This window comes from Parus major, chromosome 19 (assembly GCF_001522545.3).
Source record: "Parus major isolate Abel chromosome 19, Parus_major1.1, whole genome shotgun sequence".
Classification (NCBI taxonomy): Eukaryota; Metazoa; Chordata; class Aves; order Passeriformes; family Paridae; genus Parus; species Parus major.
In genome coordinates, this window is record NC_031787.1 from 5,499,251 (window position 1) to 5,518,684 (window position 19,434).

General features: G+C 52.9%; 2 protein-coding genes across 4 annotated transcripts in view; one reads left to right on the top strand and one right to left on the bottom strand.

Annotated features, from left to right (window-relative positions):
• Window positions 1-5,671, top strand: TRAF4 (TNF receptor associated factor 4). The gene is made up of 7 exons (XM_015646187.3): window positions 1-143; window positions 2,847-2,898; window positions 3,198-3,302; window positions 3,379-3,540; window positions 3,873-4,034; window positions 4,108-4,263; window positions 4,607-5,671. Exons 1-7 carry the CDS (start codon window positions 1-3, stop codon window positions 5,237-5,239), a joined length of 1,413 nt encoding a protein of 470 aa, XP_015501673.1. The 3' UTR covers window positions 5,240-5,671.
• Window positions 5,672-10,821: 5,150 nt separating this feature from the next.
• Window positions 10,822-19,434, bottom strand: part of FAM222B (family with sequence similarity 222 member B) — a 35,959-nt gene continuing 27,346 nt past the window's right edge. For 2 of the 3 annotated variants that reach the window (XM_033518872.1, XM_033518871.1), the window contains exons 2-4: window positions 13,522-15,076; window positions 13,127-13,206; window positions 10,822-12,808 (exon numbers count right to left, since the gene is read on the bottom strand). In XM_033518872.1, the coding sequence (XP_033374763.1) occupies window positions 12,657-12,808; window positions 13,127-13,206; window positions 13,522-15,059 (1,770 nt within the window). In that variant the 5' untranslated portion in view covers window positions 15,060-15,076 and the 3' untranslated portion in view covers window positions 10,822-12,656. Of the gene's footprint in view, window positions 15,077-19,434 lie in introns of all 3 variants that reach the window. The other variant, XM_033518873.1, reaches the window with a different exon arrangement.

Genomic DNA, 19,434 nt, shown 5'->3' on the forward strand with positions numbered 1-19,434 from the left:
ATGCCGGGCTACGACTACAAGCTTCTGGAGCGGCCGCGGCGGCGGGTGCTGTGCCCGCTCTGCGGGAAGCCCATGCGGGAGCCCGTCCGCGTCTCCACCTGCGGCCACCGCTTCTGCGACACCTGCCTGCAGGAGTTCCTCAGGTGAGACCCCGCATTACCCCACGGGTGAGCCGGCCTGACGTTACTCCGTGCGCTGTTTCCCCCGTGGGGCAGCCGATCGCGCAGCCTCGCCCCGGCCGATCCGGGGATCCGCACCCCGCGGGGCGGCGGGTGCTCCTTGTCACCCCCACATCCACCGCCGGCCCCGGGGTGCGGTGTCCGGGAGTGCCCCGGAGAGGGGTGCGGGGTGCCCTGGGCCGGTGTCGGAGTGCGCGGGGTGCGGATGCCCCGGAGGCCCGGGAGGGAATGCGGGATATCCCCGGAAGTGGGGAGGGGTGCCTAGGGGGTGCGGGGGTTCTGGGGAAAGATGCGGGGTGCTTGGGGTTGTTCCGGGCCGGGGAACGGCTGCAGTGTGCCCGGGAAAAGACGCGGAGTGCCCCGGGAAAGGCGCGGAGTGCCCCGGGAAAGGTGCGGGGCGCCCAGGGATTCCTCGGGCCGGGGAAAGGTGCGGGGTGCCCGGTGGTGCCCCAGGGCAGGGAGGGGGTGCGGGGCGCGCCCAGCCCGTGACAGCCGCCCCGCGGGTGCAGCGGCCCGTGGCCCCTTTCGCTGAAGAGGAGGAGGAAGAGGAGGGCCGGGTGAAGCCCGGAGCGCCGAGTTTCGAGATTCGAGCTTAACCCCTTCCTGCCTCGGCCCCGCTGGAGGAAGTGGCCGGGGGTGTTTTTTGGGGAGGGGTGTACGGCCACCCCGGTGTCCCCGCGCCCACGGGTGAACGCGACCCGGCCGTGTGCGCTGGCCGGGAGCGAGGAGCCGGGGCCTCTTCCGACCCGTGCGGTTCGGGACCCCCGGTACCGGTACCGGCAGCCGGGGGACACGTGCGGCACCGGTGCTGTCCCGGTTCCCGGCCGCCGCTCTCGGCGCGGTCCCGGGGGGCCCGCGGGGCACGGCGAGGAGGTGGCCGTGCTCTCTCCGGGCGGTGACAGGCGTCACCCCGGGCCTTTCCCCTCCTTTCCCCGCCGGAGCGACCTTCGCCCGGGGACCGCTCCCGGGCACTGCCGTCACCGGGGCCGGTTTCTGTGGAGCCGGGCGCTCCCCGGGGCACGTGTCAGAGCGCACCCTTCCCGCAGGCACCTCCGCTCTGCCGGGGGGAATGGCCTCGGGGATCCCCCCCGAGCACAACCCGTTTGCCCCGCATCAGTTCGGGGATCCCAAGGGCTAAGCCATCCAGCCCCACCGCGCTGCTGGGGTGCCGGGGGATGCTGGGGTTCCCTGTCCGATCACTTCGCTGTGCCCCAACACGCCATGAAGGTCAGAGGCAAGGACGGTCCCCCTGGGTGCTGCCTCAGCACATTCCCTGCCCGGCCAAGCGTGAGGAATGGGGAGGCTTTGTCGGGGATTAGGCGCTGGCTTCGGGTCATCGTCCCACTTCCCCCCCAGTCCCAGCACCCCAACACCGTCCACGGCTGGCAGCCCTGGAAAATCAGCTGAGAGATCCCAGCCACGGGGCAGTGCCAGCCACGGGGCAGTGCCACGGTGCCCGACCCCGTCTGAGAGCACCTTATCTCGGTGGATCCCTGATGACTCCGGCAAAACCATCTGCAGCAAACAGAGAGGGCACGTGGCAGAGCTGTTTGCAGCCGTTCTCCATCTGGATCACACCCCACGGGGCTGCGGGTCCTGGGGTTCACTTGCACTCCCAGCACAGGGATGGTGGCTGCAGGGGACGTGGCTGTGCCATGGCAGGGCAGCCCAGGCTGGCGTGTGCCCGGCGGCACTGCTGGCACTGTCCCGGCATCTCACACCCACTTGGCAGCTCCAGTCGAGGCCACGCCAGTGCCTGCCAAGGGCATGCAGTGGGCACAGCCTTGTCTGGTGTCACTGCAAGGACACCAGAGCCAAAGGGTCCCTTTGTGTCCTGCTGCGTGTCCCTATAGGCAGCACCTGTACTCTCCCCACCCCAGTGTCCATCGGGGATGGAGCATGGACACCCTCCCCTACCCCTGGGCCCAGTGATGTGTGGACCAGGGGTGACGGTGACTCCTGGACAGCCTTGTCACAGCCCAGGCTGCCTCTTTGCCTGGGTCCCTGTCTCCACTTCATGCTGCTTCTCTGCAGGTCAGGGCTGAGCAGGGCCATTCCCACCTCGGGGACAGCTCTCGGGAGGATCACCCCATCCTGGGGGCCAGCTGGATGGGGACCCCTCCAGGGCCTGTCCCCTGTCCCATGTCCTGACTCACCGTGGTGGCTGCTGGGGCCATTTCCTGTGGAGCAGGAGCCCCAGGGCTGCACATCAGGGCTGCACATCTGGAGCCCAGCTGTTGCCCTCCCCCACCTCCCCTGGGCCCCGGCACCTGGGGCTGTGGACACCCTGGCGCCGGCACCCTCCTTAATCCCAGGGGACAGGATGGGCAAGGAGCTGCCGGGGCTCCAGATGGTGCCACGCTCACGGCGGCTGACCCAGCCCCCTGGGGACCGAGCGGGGCCGCCGTGCCCGGCTGGGGGTGGGGGGCTGCCTGAGGGGGTGTCTGGCGGGGGCATTTCCCAGCTCAGACAGATGGAGCAGGATTAGAGCCGTGGCTCCCCCAGGGTGGCGGCTGGATTTGGTACGGGGTGAGCGCTCAGCAGTACAGGGATAGTCCCAATGTCCTGGGCTGGGATGGCGGGGACCCGGTGGGACATCGTGGCTGTGTCACTGGTGACGCGCCGCTCCCCAGCCCCAAGTGATCCCGAGCCTTCTGTGTCTTGCAGCGAAGGCATCTTCAAGTGTCCAGAGGATCAGCTGCCCCTGGAGTACGCCAAGGTGAGCCTGGCACACGGATGGGTACCCTGCTCCAAGGGGCCATCCCCACCGAGGGGCCATCCCCAGGCTCTGCACAGCGCCTGGCACAGCCACACGGGCCTGGCACGGGCGCCAGGGCGGAAGCAAGAGCCCTTTGTGCCGCGGCGCCGGGGAGCGGAAGCCCACTCCTGACAAAGGGCGCTTGTTGCTGTGCCCAGGGGGGATCCGTCCCTGGGCAGAGTGCCCGAGGCTCCCGGCCAGGCTGTGCTGGGGGCTCTGTGCCCTCGCAGGATGCTGATATCCCACTGCTGCCCCTCCAGATCTACCCCGACCCCGAGCTGGAGGCGCAGGTGCTGAGCCTGGCCATCCGCTGCATCCACAGCGAGGAGGGCTGCCGCTGGAGCGGGCTCATCAAGCACCTCCAGGTAGGACCTGGGAGGATGGGGGAGTGGCCACAGTTGTACCCCGTGGCCTTCCCATCACCATCCCTGTGTCCCCCAGGCCCATCTTGGCACCTGTGGCTTCAACGTGATCCCCTGCCCCAACCGGTGCAGCGCCAAACTGAGCCGCCGTGACCTCCCCGAGCACGTCCAGCACGGCTGCCCCAAGCGCAGGGTCAAGTGCGAGTTCTGTGCCAGCGACTTCACTGGGGAGGCCTTCGAGGTGGGCAGTGGGTGTGGGACCCTGAGGGGGACACAGCTGGCCAGGGTGCCGTGGTGGGCATGGCTGTGCTCTGGGGGATGTTGTGGGGGTGTAGCTGGGATGTGTGGGCACCCCAGTGGGCTGCAGAGCACCATGGGGACACAGCCTGGGTATGGGGCAGGCCCTGGGTGGGGACACTGTGGGAGACATCGTGGAGGGGACAGCCTTGGGGTGGGGGATGTGGACATACAGTCATTGTGCCTTCTGGCTGTGGGGGCACCGTGTGTCCCCATCCCTGTCAGGGCTGGCTGGTGAGAACAGCCAGAGGGTGATGACACTGTTGTGGTCCCCAGGGCCACCAGGGCACGTGTCCCCAGGAGAGTGTGTACTGTGAGAACAAGTGTGGGGCCCGCATGATGCGGCGCCTGCTGTCCCAGCACGCCCTGGCCGAGTGCCCCAAGCGCACACAGCCCTGCTCCTACTGCTCCAAGGAGTTTGTCTTTGACACCATCCAGGTGAGACGGAGCCCATGGGGACTCTCACCCTGCCAGCTCCCAGCCCAAGCTGACAGCCTTTCTGCCTCCCCAGAACCACCAGTACCAGTGTCCCCGGTACCCCGTGCCGTGCCCCAACCAGTGTGGGACACCCAGCATTGCCCGGGAGGATGTGCCCACCCACCTCAAGGAGAGCTGCAACACTGCCATGCTGCTGTGCCCCTTCAAGGAAGCTGGCTGCAAGCACCGGGTGAGTGTTGTCCCTGTGACCAACCTTCCTGGCATCTGTGGGCATGGGGTGCTGTCCCTACCGTGTCACACCTGGGCCCCACAGCACCCCCACAGCTCTCCTGCCCTGACATCTGTCCCATCCCTTGTTGTCAGTCCCGTCCATGTGGCTCCATGGCCAAACCCCTGTGTTTGCCAACCAAGTGTCCCCCTGCCACCCCAGCCAGCTGTCCCTGTGCAACCCCTGTGCCATCGTGCTCCAGTACCCCCACACTCCAATGACATCTCCACGTTATCCCCACGTTCTCTCCTGTCCCCACGCCGTCTCTCACACCCTCCTGCTGATGGTCCCGCTGTCCCCGCAGTGCCCCAAGCTGGCTATGGGCCGGCACCTGGAGGAGAGCACCAAGACCCACCTGGGCATGGTGTGTGCCTTGGTGGGCCGGCAGCGGCAGGAGATCCTGGAGCTGCGTCGGGACGTGGAAGAGCTGTCGGTGAGCAGCGACGGGACGCTCATCTGGAAAATTGCCGACTACGCCCGCAAGCTGCAGGAGGCCAAAGCCCGCAGCAACTACGAGTTCTTCAGCCCCCCGTTCTACACCCACAAGTACGGCTACAAGCTCCAGGTGTCAGCTTTCCTCAATGGCAACGGCAGCGGGGAGAGCAGCCACCTCTCCGTCTACATCCGCGTGCTGCCGGGCGAGTACGACAACCTGCTGGAGTGGCCCTTCTCCTACCGCGTCACCTTCTCCTTGCTGGACCAGAGTGACCCCTCGCTCTCCAAGCCCCAGCACATCACTGAGACCTTCCACCCGGATCCCAACTGGAAAAACTTCCAGAAGCCGGGAGCCTCGCGCAGCTCCCTGGATGAGAGCACCCTGGGCTTCGGCTACCCCAAGTTCATCTCCCACGAGGACATCAGGAAGCGGAACTATGTGCGTGACAACGCCATCTTCATCAAAGCCTCAGTGGAGATCCCCCAGAAGATCCTGGCCTGAGCCCCAGAGGGGGACAGGATGTGACCAGGGTGCCCGTCCAGGGGTGCCCCAAGTGGTGCTGAGCCCCTGCCCGCAGCCGGTGCTGCCGGCTTGGGGACGCTGCCGGGGTGCCGCGGTGGCTCTCAGGACCGGCAGGGATGGGGCTGCTCCCACATCCCTCCTGGGGCTGGGACTGTCCCACAGCCCCAGCTGCCCCCTGGGGCAGCCCCTTCTCAGGTGCCTGGGGGTGCCGGGGGGCTGGGCCCCCTAAGCCCCTTCCCGAGGTGCCCAGCAGCCCCCACCAGCTTTGCTGGGGACCCTGCAGGACCCCACTGCCCAGAGCCATATTTTGTAAACTGGTGCTCCCCAGGTTGTTATTTATTACCCCAGGCTGGGGCTGCTGCCCCCTCCCCACGTCTTTTTCTTTTCAATAAACTTTTCTTGTATTTATTACGGCCGCCTGAAGCTCCTTCCTCAGCCTGAACCTTTATCCTGTGCGTGCCGGGATGGGGATGGCAGGACCGGGGGATGCTCCTGGGTGCAGCCGTGGGTGCTGGGGACCGGGAGGGCCGGGACTGCGCTGGGGGGCACGGGGAGGGGTAATCCCTGACCCACATCCCGGCGGCAGACGGGCTCAGATGGAGCCGGTTAATTCGGTAATCACCGGCAGCAGCGGGGATGTGCCAGGCTGGGGGGGGGTCGCCAGCCCCCGGTGCTGTTTCCCTGCAGGCCCCCCCTCTGTCCCATCAGCCCCTCATTAGCGCTGGGGTAATTAACGCCCCGGGGAAGGGCGGGATCCGAGCAGCCAGGGGCTGGGCTATGGTGGGGGACACTGGGGCAGACTCTGGGGGTCGGGTTGGATCAGCCCCCAGCTCCGTGTGTCTGACGCTTCCCCCCGCAGCGATGTGGGGGTCGCTGTCTCTGCAGGATAATCCCACAATTGCATTAGTGCTGCTCCGGTTTAATGCAATTAGCCCCTAATTAGCTGCACCCTGCGGCCCTGGCTGGGCTGGGGGACAGCACAGCCGGGGGTATCCCCGTACCCCGTTTCCCCCTCAGGAATGTCCCCCTGAGCAGTTCCCAGCCCGGTGTGGCAGCCCGGGGCCTTGGGCAGATGGGCAATACTCCAGTCCTTGCTGGTACCCAGTACCAGCCTCTACCGTGCCCAGTTCCTGCCCAAACTGGTGCCCAGTATGAGCCCCCAGCACTGCCCAGTGCCAGCCTGTACTGGTGCCCAGTGTCATTCCTGTCATTCCTGCATTGAAGCCAAATGCAGCCCCATTCTGGTGCCCAGTGCCAGTCCATACTGGGCCTCCAAACTGGTATCCAATGCCAGCCCATTCTGGTGTCCAGTGACAGCCTGTTCTGGTGCCCACACTGGCACCCAGTGTCACCCCATGCTTGTGCCAAATGGCAGCCTCATGCCAGCCCCAAATGACGGACAGTTCTTGCCCACACTGGTGCCTGGTGTGTCCAGTATCAGCCCACACTGGTGCCCAGTGCCAGCTGCGTGTTAATGTCCAGCCCACCCTGGTGTCACTTCCATTCCAGTGCCCGGTGTCCCCGTGTCCCGGTGTCCCCATGTGCCCATGTCCATGTGTCCCCATGTCCCCGTGTCCCCATGTCCCCATGTCCCCGTGTCCATGTGTCCCCATGTCCCGGTGTCCCAGTGTCCCCATGTCCCCATGTCCCCATGTCCCCATGTCCCTGTGTCCCCATGTCCCCGTGTCCCCATGTCCCCATGTCCCTGTGTCCCCGCCCCGCCCGGTGCTCGGCTCGGTGGCGCCGCCGCGTGGTGACCCAAGGGAAGGGAAGGTGTGAATAGAAATTTGTGGCCTTATAATTTATATAAATTAATAATATTTATAATGATTATTATAATCATTATAATTATTACATTAACAAGTTGTTCTAATTAATATTAAATACAAATTTTATTCTTCTACATTTTATGCTTATTTTTTATTTTATAGTTAATATATACTTTTTATATATACTTTAAAATATTTTAAATTTAACGTTTAACAGACCATATAAGTATATTAATAAATTATTAATAATAATTTAATATTATTCTCTCAAATTGCATATATCAATATAATTGCATTACATAATATTTTGGTATTTTATATTACAAAAATTTTATCTGTATATTTACACATCTTCCATACTTCATGTTCTTCAGACATTTAATTTCTATTTAACAGCTATTTATATTGTTTTATTCTTATCTGTTATACATTTATATTTTATATTTATTACATATATTTTATTTATATATTTTTATTTGTGTGTATATTTACACATCCTCCATACACAGAGTACAGGGACAGGCCTGCCCCTCTGACCAGGCCACACACAGGGTGTTGGCAACCCTTTGTTCTAACCAGTTGCCTTAAAAGAAATCAAATCAAATCAAAATCCATCTATAATTTATGAACTAAAAGTGGGAAGCGGTGCTGGAGGAAGCTCCTGGATGAGCTCAGGGAAGCCAAGGAGAAGAAAAAACAACCCTGAGAGTTTGGAGTTGTCCCTGTCCCCACCTCAGGGACCAACTCCCAACTCTGCTTTCCCTGTTTGGGTTCATTTCCCCTTTTCCTGCCTCTTTCCAGTGCTATCTCTGGGATGTGCTGTTGAGTTCTGCTCTCCAGCTCCTTTTACCTGGCCACGTCTGGAAATGTCTGGAAATGTCAGCCACATCTTGGAGCACCTCTTAACCTTCAGCGTTCCCAGGGAACGCGGCAGCGATTCCCCAGCAGGGCCTGGGATGCAGAAAAGCAGGAGGGGGAGATGCTCTCAATGCTCGGGGAGGAGAGGGAGACAAATCGATTTTTGCTGCTAAATTTAGCCTCAAATATCAAGTTTAAAAATAAACTTCCTAGAAACTTGTTGGTTTGAGGGTTTATTCTAAAGGTTTGTGCTGCCGCCTCACTCCCTGCTCAGTTGCCCCAACATCACTGGGACATGAAGGAACTTGAGAAGATTCTCAAATCAGAGAGGAAAATCTTATTAAATACCAGAAAAAATCGAAGGAGACCCCACCTGGAGGGACATTTGCCTGTGCAATACCCCCACCACAGTGGAGATGCCCTAAATAACCCCCAAACCTTTTTAACCTCTTTGGGATTGTAGACAGGGAGGATTTTTGGCAAAACCAATCTGCTCACACCACAGTGCCCTGATTTGTGCTGATTCTTGATGCTTCTTCTCCAAAGAGAATGAAACCAGACATTGATATTGTACAGGGAGAAAAACAGGAGGAAAACTTGTTTTGCACATCCTTTATTAAAGACCTGTCTGGGCCCCATTTGCTCCCAGGACTGAGGGGTTTGAGGGCAGTGCAAGTTGACAAAGATTTCACATCAGATTTCTGGTGCAATTTCACTTCACTGCCAGGACATCTCTCAGGCTTGCAGCCACCCCAGCAGAATCAACAGCCTGTACCCAATTGCTTTGAAATTAACTTAAACTAAGCAGATAAAACACTCCTGTAATTTTATTGCATTTTGGCTCTGCTGAACATTGAGGAATATCTGAAAGCTCTTGCTGAGGGGTGTCCAAAGTGTGCCCCTTTCCTTTGGCTCCTCCATCCTCTGGACCTCCCACAACCTCACACAGAGCAGGATTTTTTTCAGCTCTGATTTTTTGCAGCATCCCCAGTGTTGCTCCTCTCTGAACATCACAAACTGCCAGAGCTGCTGGAGCTCACAGAAAACTTCTGGGTGTTGCCTACCTTGGGTTTCTTTGGAAGAAAAACCTATTTGGCCCTAAAGGAGAGTTTTAAAATGTTGGATTTTACTCAAAGCCCTCAGTTCAGCTGTGACTGCAGCAGCTGCTCACACCAAATCCCTGCTGGATCATTTTCCACCAGAACCTCACTCCAGACCCAGCTGGCTGCGATGATGAGAGTCTCCTGAAAACTCCTTGCAGAAGAGATTGTTCCTGTTGGGGGGATGGATGAAGAAACCAGATACCAAAGAAGCTTCGAGTCAAAGGAGAAGAGGATCCTGAAGCTCTGATGGAGTGGCTGCTGTTGGAATTTCCAGATGCTGGAGAGGGATGCAGCAGTGCCTGTGGGCAAACAGCTCTTCCTGCCTCAGCTCAGCCAGGCTAAGCTGCCTGGTTTAGTCCAAATTCCAGGAAAACCACGTGGGAACCAAATGTCCATAGCATTTGGGGAACAGTGGGAACAGTGTGAAATAGGGATTTTGATGCTCAGGTTTGCAGAGAGCACAGGAGATGGGGCTGGAGTTTTGTCCTTCTGAGATGGAAGCAAAGATTAAATGAGGTGTAGTCCTGGGAGGGGAGGAAACCCTGTCAAGTCCCATCTTCTGGAAGGTGACCACAAATGTTACAAATTTCCTTTAAAATTCTGTCAGGACTCAAACCCCCTCCTTCACTCCTCCTCCTCCTCCTATTTTTAACCATTATTTCAGCACCTTTCTCTCAGAGATTCTTTTATTTTCCCAAACCTTCCCTCTTACTGGAGCAGTCACTCAGTCTCTGCCCGATCCATTCCTATCCCAAAAACCCCTGGAAACCTTTCCCCAAATTCCCTGTGGGACAAGCACCTACCCTGTGACTCCATGGCCACCCAAGCCCCCCACATTGGCACTGTGTAAAACCAGCAGCAGGGGCAGAGGGACCAGATCTCTTTTTTTTTTAATTATTTTTCCTGTGAACAAAGTAACAATAAAGAAAATTCTATTTGGTACCACAGAAGCAGCAACCTTTATCATCAGCCTTGTGGTTTATTCCATTCTCTCCCCAGTGATCCCCAGCTCTGTTTGGTTTCCACGGGAGCAGCCCAGGCCCCTGGAGACATCTGACATGGAAATCTTCAAGAAAACTCACCAGTATCTTTTATAAAATATTCACTTTGGGCTGTAACAAACTGGGCTTATGGCTGAACAAAACTCCTGCTCCAAACACAGGACACAGATTCCCTGTGGAAGGGTTCACACCATGCTCGTGTTTATCCTTCCCAGCATCTTCCTAGTGTCCACCTCGAAATTCTGAAGTGGTGTGAGGATGGGAAGGATGGTGCTGCTGCTGAGGGAGGGTCAGGAGCTCAGGAAATGCCTGAGCTTTACTCATTCCTCAAGGAGCAGAGCAGGCACCCAGGATCCAGCAGGGAGCAGAGCCTTGTGCAGGAGTCACAAGTGGGGAAAGCACTGACCCATGGATGGACAGAGGGACAGAAAGGCAAGAGGAGCAGCAGTGAGAGCCCCAAAGGTTGGTGACCACCCACAAGGGGCTCCTGGGAGAGCTCGGGGGGAAGGAACATTCCTGGCCTTTTGGTTCCTCTTTAATTCTGCACCAGGCAGAGAGAAAAAACCACGGGAGGTTTTTCCAGGTTCCCAGGAGGGCAGGGCGCAGCTCCTGCCACACAAGGCTCCTTCCTTCCTCACCCTGGTGACAGTGGCACAGCCAGACCCCCACCCTGGGTCCAAGCTTTGGTCCCAATGTCCCAGCTGGGAATGAGGCAGGACAGTGTTTCTCTTTAGGGGTGAGCAGGGAAGGATGGGGAACCCATCACTACAGCACCGCTGCAGAGGAGAAAAGGGTTGTTTCAAAGAAAAATCTCACTCCCACACCAAAAGGAAAGGTTTCAGTATATTTTAATAGTAAAATGATTCTTATTTTTTCAAGCAATGTCCCACCTGGATGAGTCTCAGCAGGATTTTTGCTTCCCTGGTCCTGCTGTACCGGGGCAAAGCCTCGGAGGTCGTGGCTGTACCTGTGCAGAACAGTCCCCAAAAACTCACAGCGTGCTGCCAACACCACCAAACACCTCCCAGGCAACCACCACCACCACACAGGGCTCCGCTCCGGCTCTCAGGAGAAGAGCAGGAGTTAAAAATTAGCTTTTAATAACAGTCTGGGTTAAGATTTGGAGCAGGCTACGGAACAGAGGAGAGGCCAAGGTTTTATTTAGTAAAAAGATACAGACTCAGGTAGCAGAACACCTTACAGTGACTGACTGGGCAGGAAGGGGTGAGGTCAGAGCACAGCCCTCACTGGGGTTGGGTTTGGGACGGGAAAGACAACAGGGTGACTGTAGGGCAAGCAGCTTCAGACTCAAACTCTGGCTCCAACAGAATGGATTCAGAAAAATATTGCATGAAAAGCCTCAGGATTCTCTTTCTTTCATAGATGTATATTTACCAGTTTTCACAAAGACTGCAGGAATACGATTATAAACAATAAATTAGGACTTCATGTTGCTATCATTTGGCATAACACAATCAGGCAATTTTTCCTTTTTTAAATATAAGGCAACACAAGCCAACACATAATTTAATCCATCTTTAGTCAAATTGCTTAACTTTGCTCAGGAGTTACCACTAAAGAACGCTTTATAGTACACTTAAAAGAATTTAAATAATGACATAAGTGTACTAACTTACGCGAGGAGTCAGAAACGTACTCTGCTAAGCTTTGAAACCTAAATATTTGTTACAGCCCAGGACTACACATTCTAAATTAAAAAAATACAAATAAATGTTTTCTAATTTTCCCATTTACGAAAAACTTTTAAGAATCTCTAGCCAACTATGACGTCACTTCAAAACTTGGGGGTTTTTTTAAATTTTTTTTTTTGTTTTTTTAGATTTTGTATGATGTCTTTTAGATTTTTTTTTTTTTTTTAAACCATGCTCATTAAGGAAAGTTCAAGGAGCAAATACTTAAGGCTTTGTTTCTCCAAGGGCTGTGAGGGAGGCCAGTGGATGGCAGAGGCCAGTGGGTTCACCCATACACAATGCTACTCAAACCCACACTACCAGGCGACATTCATACAGAAATATTACACTTAAAAGTTACAGTGTAGAGCAATATTTTTTAGCCAGTGTACATAGAAAGAATCAATGCATTTATTTTTTTAAATTTTTCTTCTTTTATTTTTTCTTTTTTTTGTTTTTTTTTTTAATTTCCAAACTTGATTGTGATCATTATGTTCAAGTATTAGTCTCTTTAACAGAGATGAGGAATTTTCTACTTACAATAAATTTGGCTGTTAGAAAGGAAAGGGATGTTTTTGTACACTGAGGAGAAGAAGATGTTGAGGTTACCCAGTAGTTAGTGTCCTGTAGTCACTGACTCAGTACTGGCTGCTGGAAGTGACGTGGGGAAGGAACAGAAGGAGTTAGGCACCGAAACCCTGGGAAAAAGGGATGTTATAAATAGCTTCGCTAATTCCCAGGGAGAAGAATTGTTCCATTAAATCCGATGGTGGAGAGGAACAGGGAACTGTCAATCCCACAGTGGCTTGTGAGAGGAGCTTTGATTCAGACCAAGCGCCTCCCATCCCACAGCGGCACCACGCTCGCTGCACCGGGGATGGACTGAGCTACATCTCCTCACCCTGACAGTAATTCCAGCTTCCAGAGAAGTGGCTGAACCCTTTTTGGAGTTGTCAAGTGGGTCTGGATTCTCTTCACATGAGGCTGGCCAGACTTCTAGCAGCAAGGGATTCAGATAACGTGAGCTTTGAGGCTGGTGGAAGGGCAGTGGGGAGGGGGAACACGAAGAAGGGCAGCTCCCCGTGGCTGCCTTCGTCCCAAACCTGCCATTCCCCTCCTCCATACCCTGTCCAGAAAACAGAAAGTGTCAGAAAAATCTGCCAGAGACTTTTGACTTTGGAAAAAGTCTAAATGATAAACGTGGGCAAGAAACAGCTGAAAAGCTTCTCCCTCTATTAAAGCCTAAATACATACCCCTAGCTGGCTCTTTTCAAACATAGCCTCTTTTTCAATTACACAGGCCTCTAGACAGTGCAAATGGTCAATGTTTAATGCATTAATGAAATGGGCTTTCGAGTTGAAAATAAGCCCTACTCCCTGACAAAATTCTGTTGCTCTTAATCTTGTGAGGAAATTGAGATGGAAATGGAAGCAGCTACGCTACCTCGCTCTCGCCGGAGCTGGAGAACAGATGTGTCTGCGAAACCCTGCAGCAACTCAACCTCAGTCCAGTGAGGAGCTGCTCTGCAGAAGGCAAAAAAAAAAAAAAAAAGCTGCACAAAGGGGAGACTCTGTGGTGAGGAAACAGCTGTGGCGTGAAGTAGTGTAATGAAATTCTTTGACACAAAAGGCATGTTAAATATTTGATGCATAAAGGAGAGTTGATAACATGTAAGCAAAGCTCTTTAAATATACAGTATGTCTTCTTCCAATGGGTACTATAATGATCACACAAGTTTGCAAGTTAAAAATGCCTTGCTTATTAATTAAAATTAAGACTAAAACCTATAATTTTTTTTTTTTTTTTTGTCTGTGAAAGTGACTGCAGCCTATCTATACCCTGGGTGTTGAATATGAAGATTTCGACTATCGGTTGGTTCAGGTGCTCGGTTCATGGGAGGCCGATGGACTTTTCCCAGCACAGCCACGCTCTGGTCTCGGAAGCAGGACTGCTGGAAGTCCCCACTTAGGTAATCCATGGTCTGCATCACATTATTCTGGCTGGATGGGCCAGCTCCAGCTCTGTAATGAGTTCCTCCTGCACAATCCAGCGGTGCTCCCGCTGGCTGTCCCCCGTGGAAAGGCATGGCGAGGTCCTGGGACCCAGAGCTGTCACTGTTGGGTGTGGGCAGAATGTTATTCCAGAGGGGCTGGAAATAGTGCCCATTGGTATATGGCAAAGGTCCCTGCAACCCGTTCACAGGCGGAGAAGGCGTAGGCTTCTCGATGGGGGGCTTCAAGCTGAAGGACTGGCCCATGCACAGTTCTTGAGGGTAGTTGGAAGTTTTGCCAGGGAAACTCTGCCCTGCGATCTCTCTCTGAGGGTGCTTCCCTGCGAGTCCAGCAGGCCCAGCAGCATCCCCACACATTTGCTGCAGATGTGCAAGCTGGTGCTGGTTCCACGCAACCGATTTGATTTCGTTCTGGTAAGCGGGTGGCACCCTGTTAATATTGACCATGGGCACATTAACAGAGGCAGGAGGAATAGTAGCAGCAGCATGGTCGACAGGGTTTACTACACAGGAAGGCATGGGTGTAGGGACATTGTGAGTAGATACCCTGGTACTTGCATTGATAAGCAGGTTGCGACTTATAGGGCTGGGGTTTGCAATCTGTCCCTCACACACTGAGGTAGTGCTAATGCCAGCTCTGGCCTGGCAGAACTGGTTAATCTGGTGCACAATGCTGCTCAGGTCCGGTGGCTGGTTCTGCTGCAGGGTGGCAGCCATAGAGAGGGGAATAGTTGAGGTAGACACGGTCACATTCGGCGGCGCGTCTGCATCCGGCATCTTTCTGCCTCCATGTAAACCCGGCTGCAGCAGCGCATTTGGGGGGTGCTGCAGGCTCTGGTGCGCCATGGTCTGAGGGTGCTGCAAGCCCTGCGGCTGCTGCATGTTCTGCGGGTGCGGCAGCGCCTGGGGGATCCCCTGAGGGTGCGGTAAGCTGGGTGGCTGTGGAATACCCTGAGGGTGCTGCGGGATGCTCTGGGGGTGCGGCAAAGTCTGTGCATGCTGGAGAGCCTGCTGGCGAGCGAGCGCCTGCGGGTGGGATAAAGTGCTTGGTGCAACATACGGCGTGGAGGGCGGGTTCATCATTGCCTCCGGCAGCAGGCGCGCCCGCGTCCCGTCAAAGTCCTTGATGATTCCTTTCGCTGGGGATTTGACTATGGCCAGCAGGCCCGTTTTCGTGGTGGCCTGAGATGGGTAGGGGCTGTACCTCTGGCCCGAAGTATCGAGTCCGTTCACAGTACGGCGTATGTGTTTCCTCTGGGGAACCTTGACGCTGTTTGGAAAGATTTTTATAGTCAGTGGATTGTTGGCGACCTTCTTAGCATAAGCATCCAATTCTGCTGGGGTAGGATACTGTGCAGATCTCATTTTCTGTGTAGTGTCCCCTGTGGAGAAAGTAAATTTGTCAGTTCTGGTAAGGAAGGGATCAACCCTAGGGCAAGACAGTCACACAACAAGAGTAGAAAATCTCCAAGGATTCAAGAGGCAAGGAAACCTCATCCTGCCAGACCAGCGGGTCACGTAGCAGATACCTCATTCCCTTTACAACCTGGTGACCAACACAAGCCCCTTAAGTTCAGCTTAAGGCAAGACCTGCCCAGGGGAGCAGAACAAAACCATGTTCTCATCAGAGTATGTTTGCAATTGGACAAAACCAGGTAACGTGTTATTAACATCAGATTGTCTCCAGCTGAAATATTCCTCACAGCTTGCACTGATGGGCTGGTTTTTATTCTCCTAATTTAAGCTGCCTCCCCATAGCTCCTCAAACCATCCTCAGTATTTTTACCGTGGAATCCAAAATCAGAAAGATATTAATTAAATGTGAAGGCCCTGTAATCCTGAGGTGGGAACCATACTATGGTGGGCCAACCCTGGCTGGGCACCAGGTGCCCCCAAAGCTGCTTTGTCATTCCCTTCCTCAGCTGGGCAGGGAAGAAGAAACACAGAGTCAGAACAAGGAAGGGGAGATATCACTCACCAGCTACTGTCATGGGCAAAACAGTCTTGGGGAAATCAGTTTAATTTATTCCCAATCCAATCAGAGCAGGGTAATGAGAAATAAAACCAAATCTTAAAACCCCTTCACTCAACTTCACTCCTGACTTTTTCCATCTCCACAGCACAGGGAGATGGTCACAGCTGCCTCACCACGGCCTCCCCGTGGGCTGCATGGAATCTCTGCTCCAGTGCCTGGAGCACCTTCTTCCCCTCCTTCTGCAGTGCCCTGGGGGTCTGTGCAGAGCTGTTTGTCTCACATATTCTCACTCCTCTCTACAGCTGCAGCTGTGCAGGTTTTCCCCCCCTTCTTAAATCCTCTGTTCCAGCGGTGTGTCCATCCTGGAGCCGGCTGGCATTGGCTCCATAAGACATGGGGGAAATTTTTAAGCAGCTCCTGCATTCCCCCACTACCAAACTCTTGTCCTACAAACCCAATCCACATCAAAGCTTCAGCTCAAGCCTCCATTTACACCCCACTCCTTTCCTAGGTGCTGACATCTGAAAGCACTTGGAGTGTCTTTCTGTGCATTAGGAAGCTGTTGTCAGCCCAAGCCCAGCAAATGGAAGGAGGCTGATTATTTTATGGCCTGCAATTATTTCTTCAGCTGACTTTTGAGGATGGCACCTTGCTAAGGACAACATCCCCACATCACAAGGCAAAATGATGTGATTACCTCTCAGGATTAAAAACATGCTACTCCCCAGACAGAGACAAAAGGCTTCTGGAGACAGAGGTGTGGTTTCACTTCCTCTGATTTACCAGATACCTACCTGGCTCACCAGCTCCCAACTCCTTCTGCAAAAAACTTCAGAAATATAGGGAAATGCATGTGTGTTCTCTTGCCATAATCCTATTCCAAGCAGAGAATTGGGCTGCTTCCCACCACAGCACTGCTGCCTAACTCCTATGGGAGTAAAATCCTGCTCATTGTATAATCTTCAAATAATGGCTTGCAGCTTTGACAATCCAATTTAGCTTTTGCTTGATTTCCCCCCCTCCACCCCCTCACCTTGCAAACAGTTCACTGGAAAAAAATGCCCATCCTTTTCCCTAAAATTTTTAGCCTCCCCGTGCTATTTGCTGTGCTGAGAGAACAGGGAATGTGGCAGCCACCCAAGAACACCCCAGCCCCATTATCTGCCCCTCTGACCCAAGGAAATGTAATGCTCCAGAGAAGAGCTTACTGCTCCCAGGCAAACAGCCCTTCCTGCTGAAAATCCACCTCTGATTCTTTCAAGCAAATTGCCTCCAAAAGATGAGTACCAGCCACTTCTCTCTTTGCATCCTGCAGCTTCCTGTTGTCACAGGTGAGGGAGAGCAGCTCTGCTCTAAGAGCTCTCACTTTCAGCAAAGAAAGGTCAGGAAATGGAAAACAGAAGGGATACCAAAAGAAAGATTAATTATATAAGTATTAAAAATACCTTCTCTGAAATAAGAAGCTTTATGAGCAGTTTGTCTTCCATCTCTAGCACAGCTTGTACCATGGCGCCAGTTACACCTGTACTCCCTGAGATGTCCAGACACTGGCACAGATCATCCCTTTCTCTTATTTCAAAGGAAATATTAACCCAAACATCCTCTCTGTGCACATCCCTGTACCTGTCTCTGCAGGCAGGTGGTTCATATCTGCCCTTTTGAGCGAGCTGCTGTGCTCCTAGCAGAGAGGAGAGCCTCTGAATGGCATTTGCCAGTATTACCTTGCCTCAAAAGCCAAGGCCTTCATGAACTCCCAACCTTTATTTTTAGCACTGCCCATGCTCATCAAGGTCTGTTTCTTCCACAAGACATGACCCTGGCAACCCTCCATGAACCAGAGAAGAACCAAAGGACAAAGGACCCCATAGCTGTGTTATGGTTAATGTTATGCTTGCAGACACCGTCACATTCTATTCTCAGATAAAAAACTAAGGAGATGCTTTAAGACACCTTTGCCATCAAAATTCCCCAGCCTGGTTTACATTTCTATAGGCAAATCAGAGAATTAAATATACACACTAAACAGACACACTGAGTATTCTCTTATCCAATCATCTGATTTTCTGTTACACAGAAGTTTTAGGAAGCAGCTAAAACATGGAATGCTCGAACCAGCTGCAGCCATCGGTCAAATCAGACACACCTCTACTCCCAAACCTGGAAGAATTCCTTCCTCTGAGAGAAAATAACCCCTCAGTTAAATGATACCCCAGCATCAAATCTGGGATCATCATCTGGCATCCTACCAAAGGCAAATCACCTTTTACTCCCCTTGGATGGGATCTTCTGAACCCAAGCACCATTCCAAACAAAACCTGGCTTATGCACAGGTAAGATTTTACTCCTTTTACTCCAGGCTAACTCAGCCATATTATCAGGCCTGAAGGTGATGTATTTCTGAGTACCCCAATGTGCTTTGCTAGTAGTTCCATAGGCAAGATTCCATGACTGTAATAATTCAAGGCAGTAAAATATTAGGAGAAAGGCATTACACAGTAAGAAACTGAATATCCCATACAAATGCCCTACAAATCAATAAAGAATAATTAGTTCTGGTAACTAAGTGAATGGAAAATCTGCCAGAATAGTCTGAAGAAAATGCTGGTATTGGAATATCATCATTTGTGTGCAAGAGCAAGAATTCCAGATCAGGCCATAATAAAAAGATGAGACAACAGCAGAGGAAGAAGCTTCATTAGGAAAACAATGGGATGAGCTCCAGGAAGTTCCCTAATGGTGAATGCAAGGCAGAATACTTTTATTGAAAAGTAATTATTTCATGTTTCTTACTAGGCAAAGCTATGCATATGAGCAATCACCCCAATAAACTGGTGAGCTGCAAGTTCACAACTCCTGCTAATCCCTGTGGCAACCAATTCCTCTGGTCACACTCCTGGCCTTACCACTGGAGCTATTTTTGTCATGGAACGAGACAGATTTCCCTGCCTCACCTCAGCACTAATGGAACATCTTTTAAGTGCATTTCACATTAAGACTTTAAAACCACTGCTTTTAAAAGCTGTCTATGGTTAAATTTTCATTATCATTAAACAAAACACAAACAGGCCTTCCAGGATTGCTACCCTAATGGGAGCTCCTGCACTGAGACAAGCCAGAACCAGCTGTGTCCACCTTCTGCATAAACCCCTCAATTTCAGCAGTTTCTCTAAAGGCTTTACACAAAGAACCATCCCAAAAAGACTCAGTTTAGCTGATGATCCCACATTTAGTCCAATCTTCTCTTCTCTGATGTCCCCTCCCAACAAAATACTTCCTAAGGAGCACCTTTCACTTGATTTTGCACCATTGTCACAGAAAAACAACCTTTTTTTTCTCCCCAGAAGGTTTGGCACTGCTGCTATGTCCAACAGCACCTGCAGACACAGCCTGAACAATCTTGCCTCAAATATCCCAACTGACCAGTCAGGTTTATACTGGAGTCACTGGGAGGAAAGAATACAGATACTGGGCCAGTGAGAAATCCCCTGCATGGAAAAGGATGAATTCCAGGTTAAGCCTGAACTCAGGATGGAATTCAACAAAAAAATACTGATATTGGAAGTCCTGTAGTCATCAGTTTCTAAAGGAAAAAAATATGTGCATATAAATCTACCAAACTCCTACTACACAGACCACTTGTAAGAACAAGCCCCTCATTACAGAGTGAATATGGTAATTGAGCTAATGTGGATTTTTAAGCACTAATAAAAAGTCTGATCCAGAAAACTAGACTTAAAAATTATTAATACAAACACTCTAAGTCTG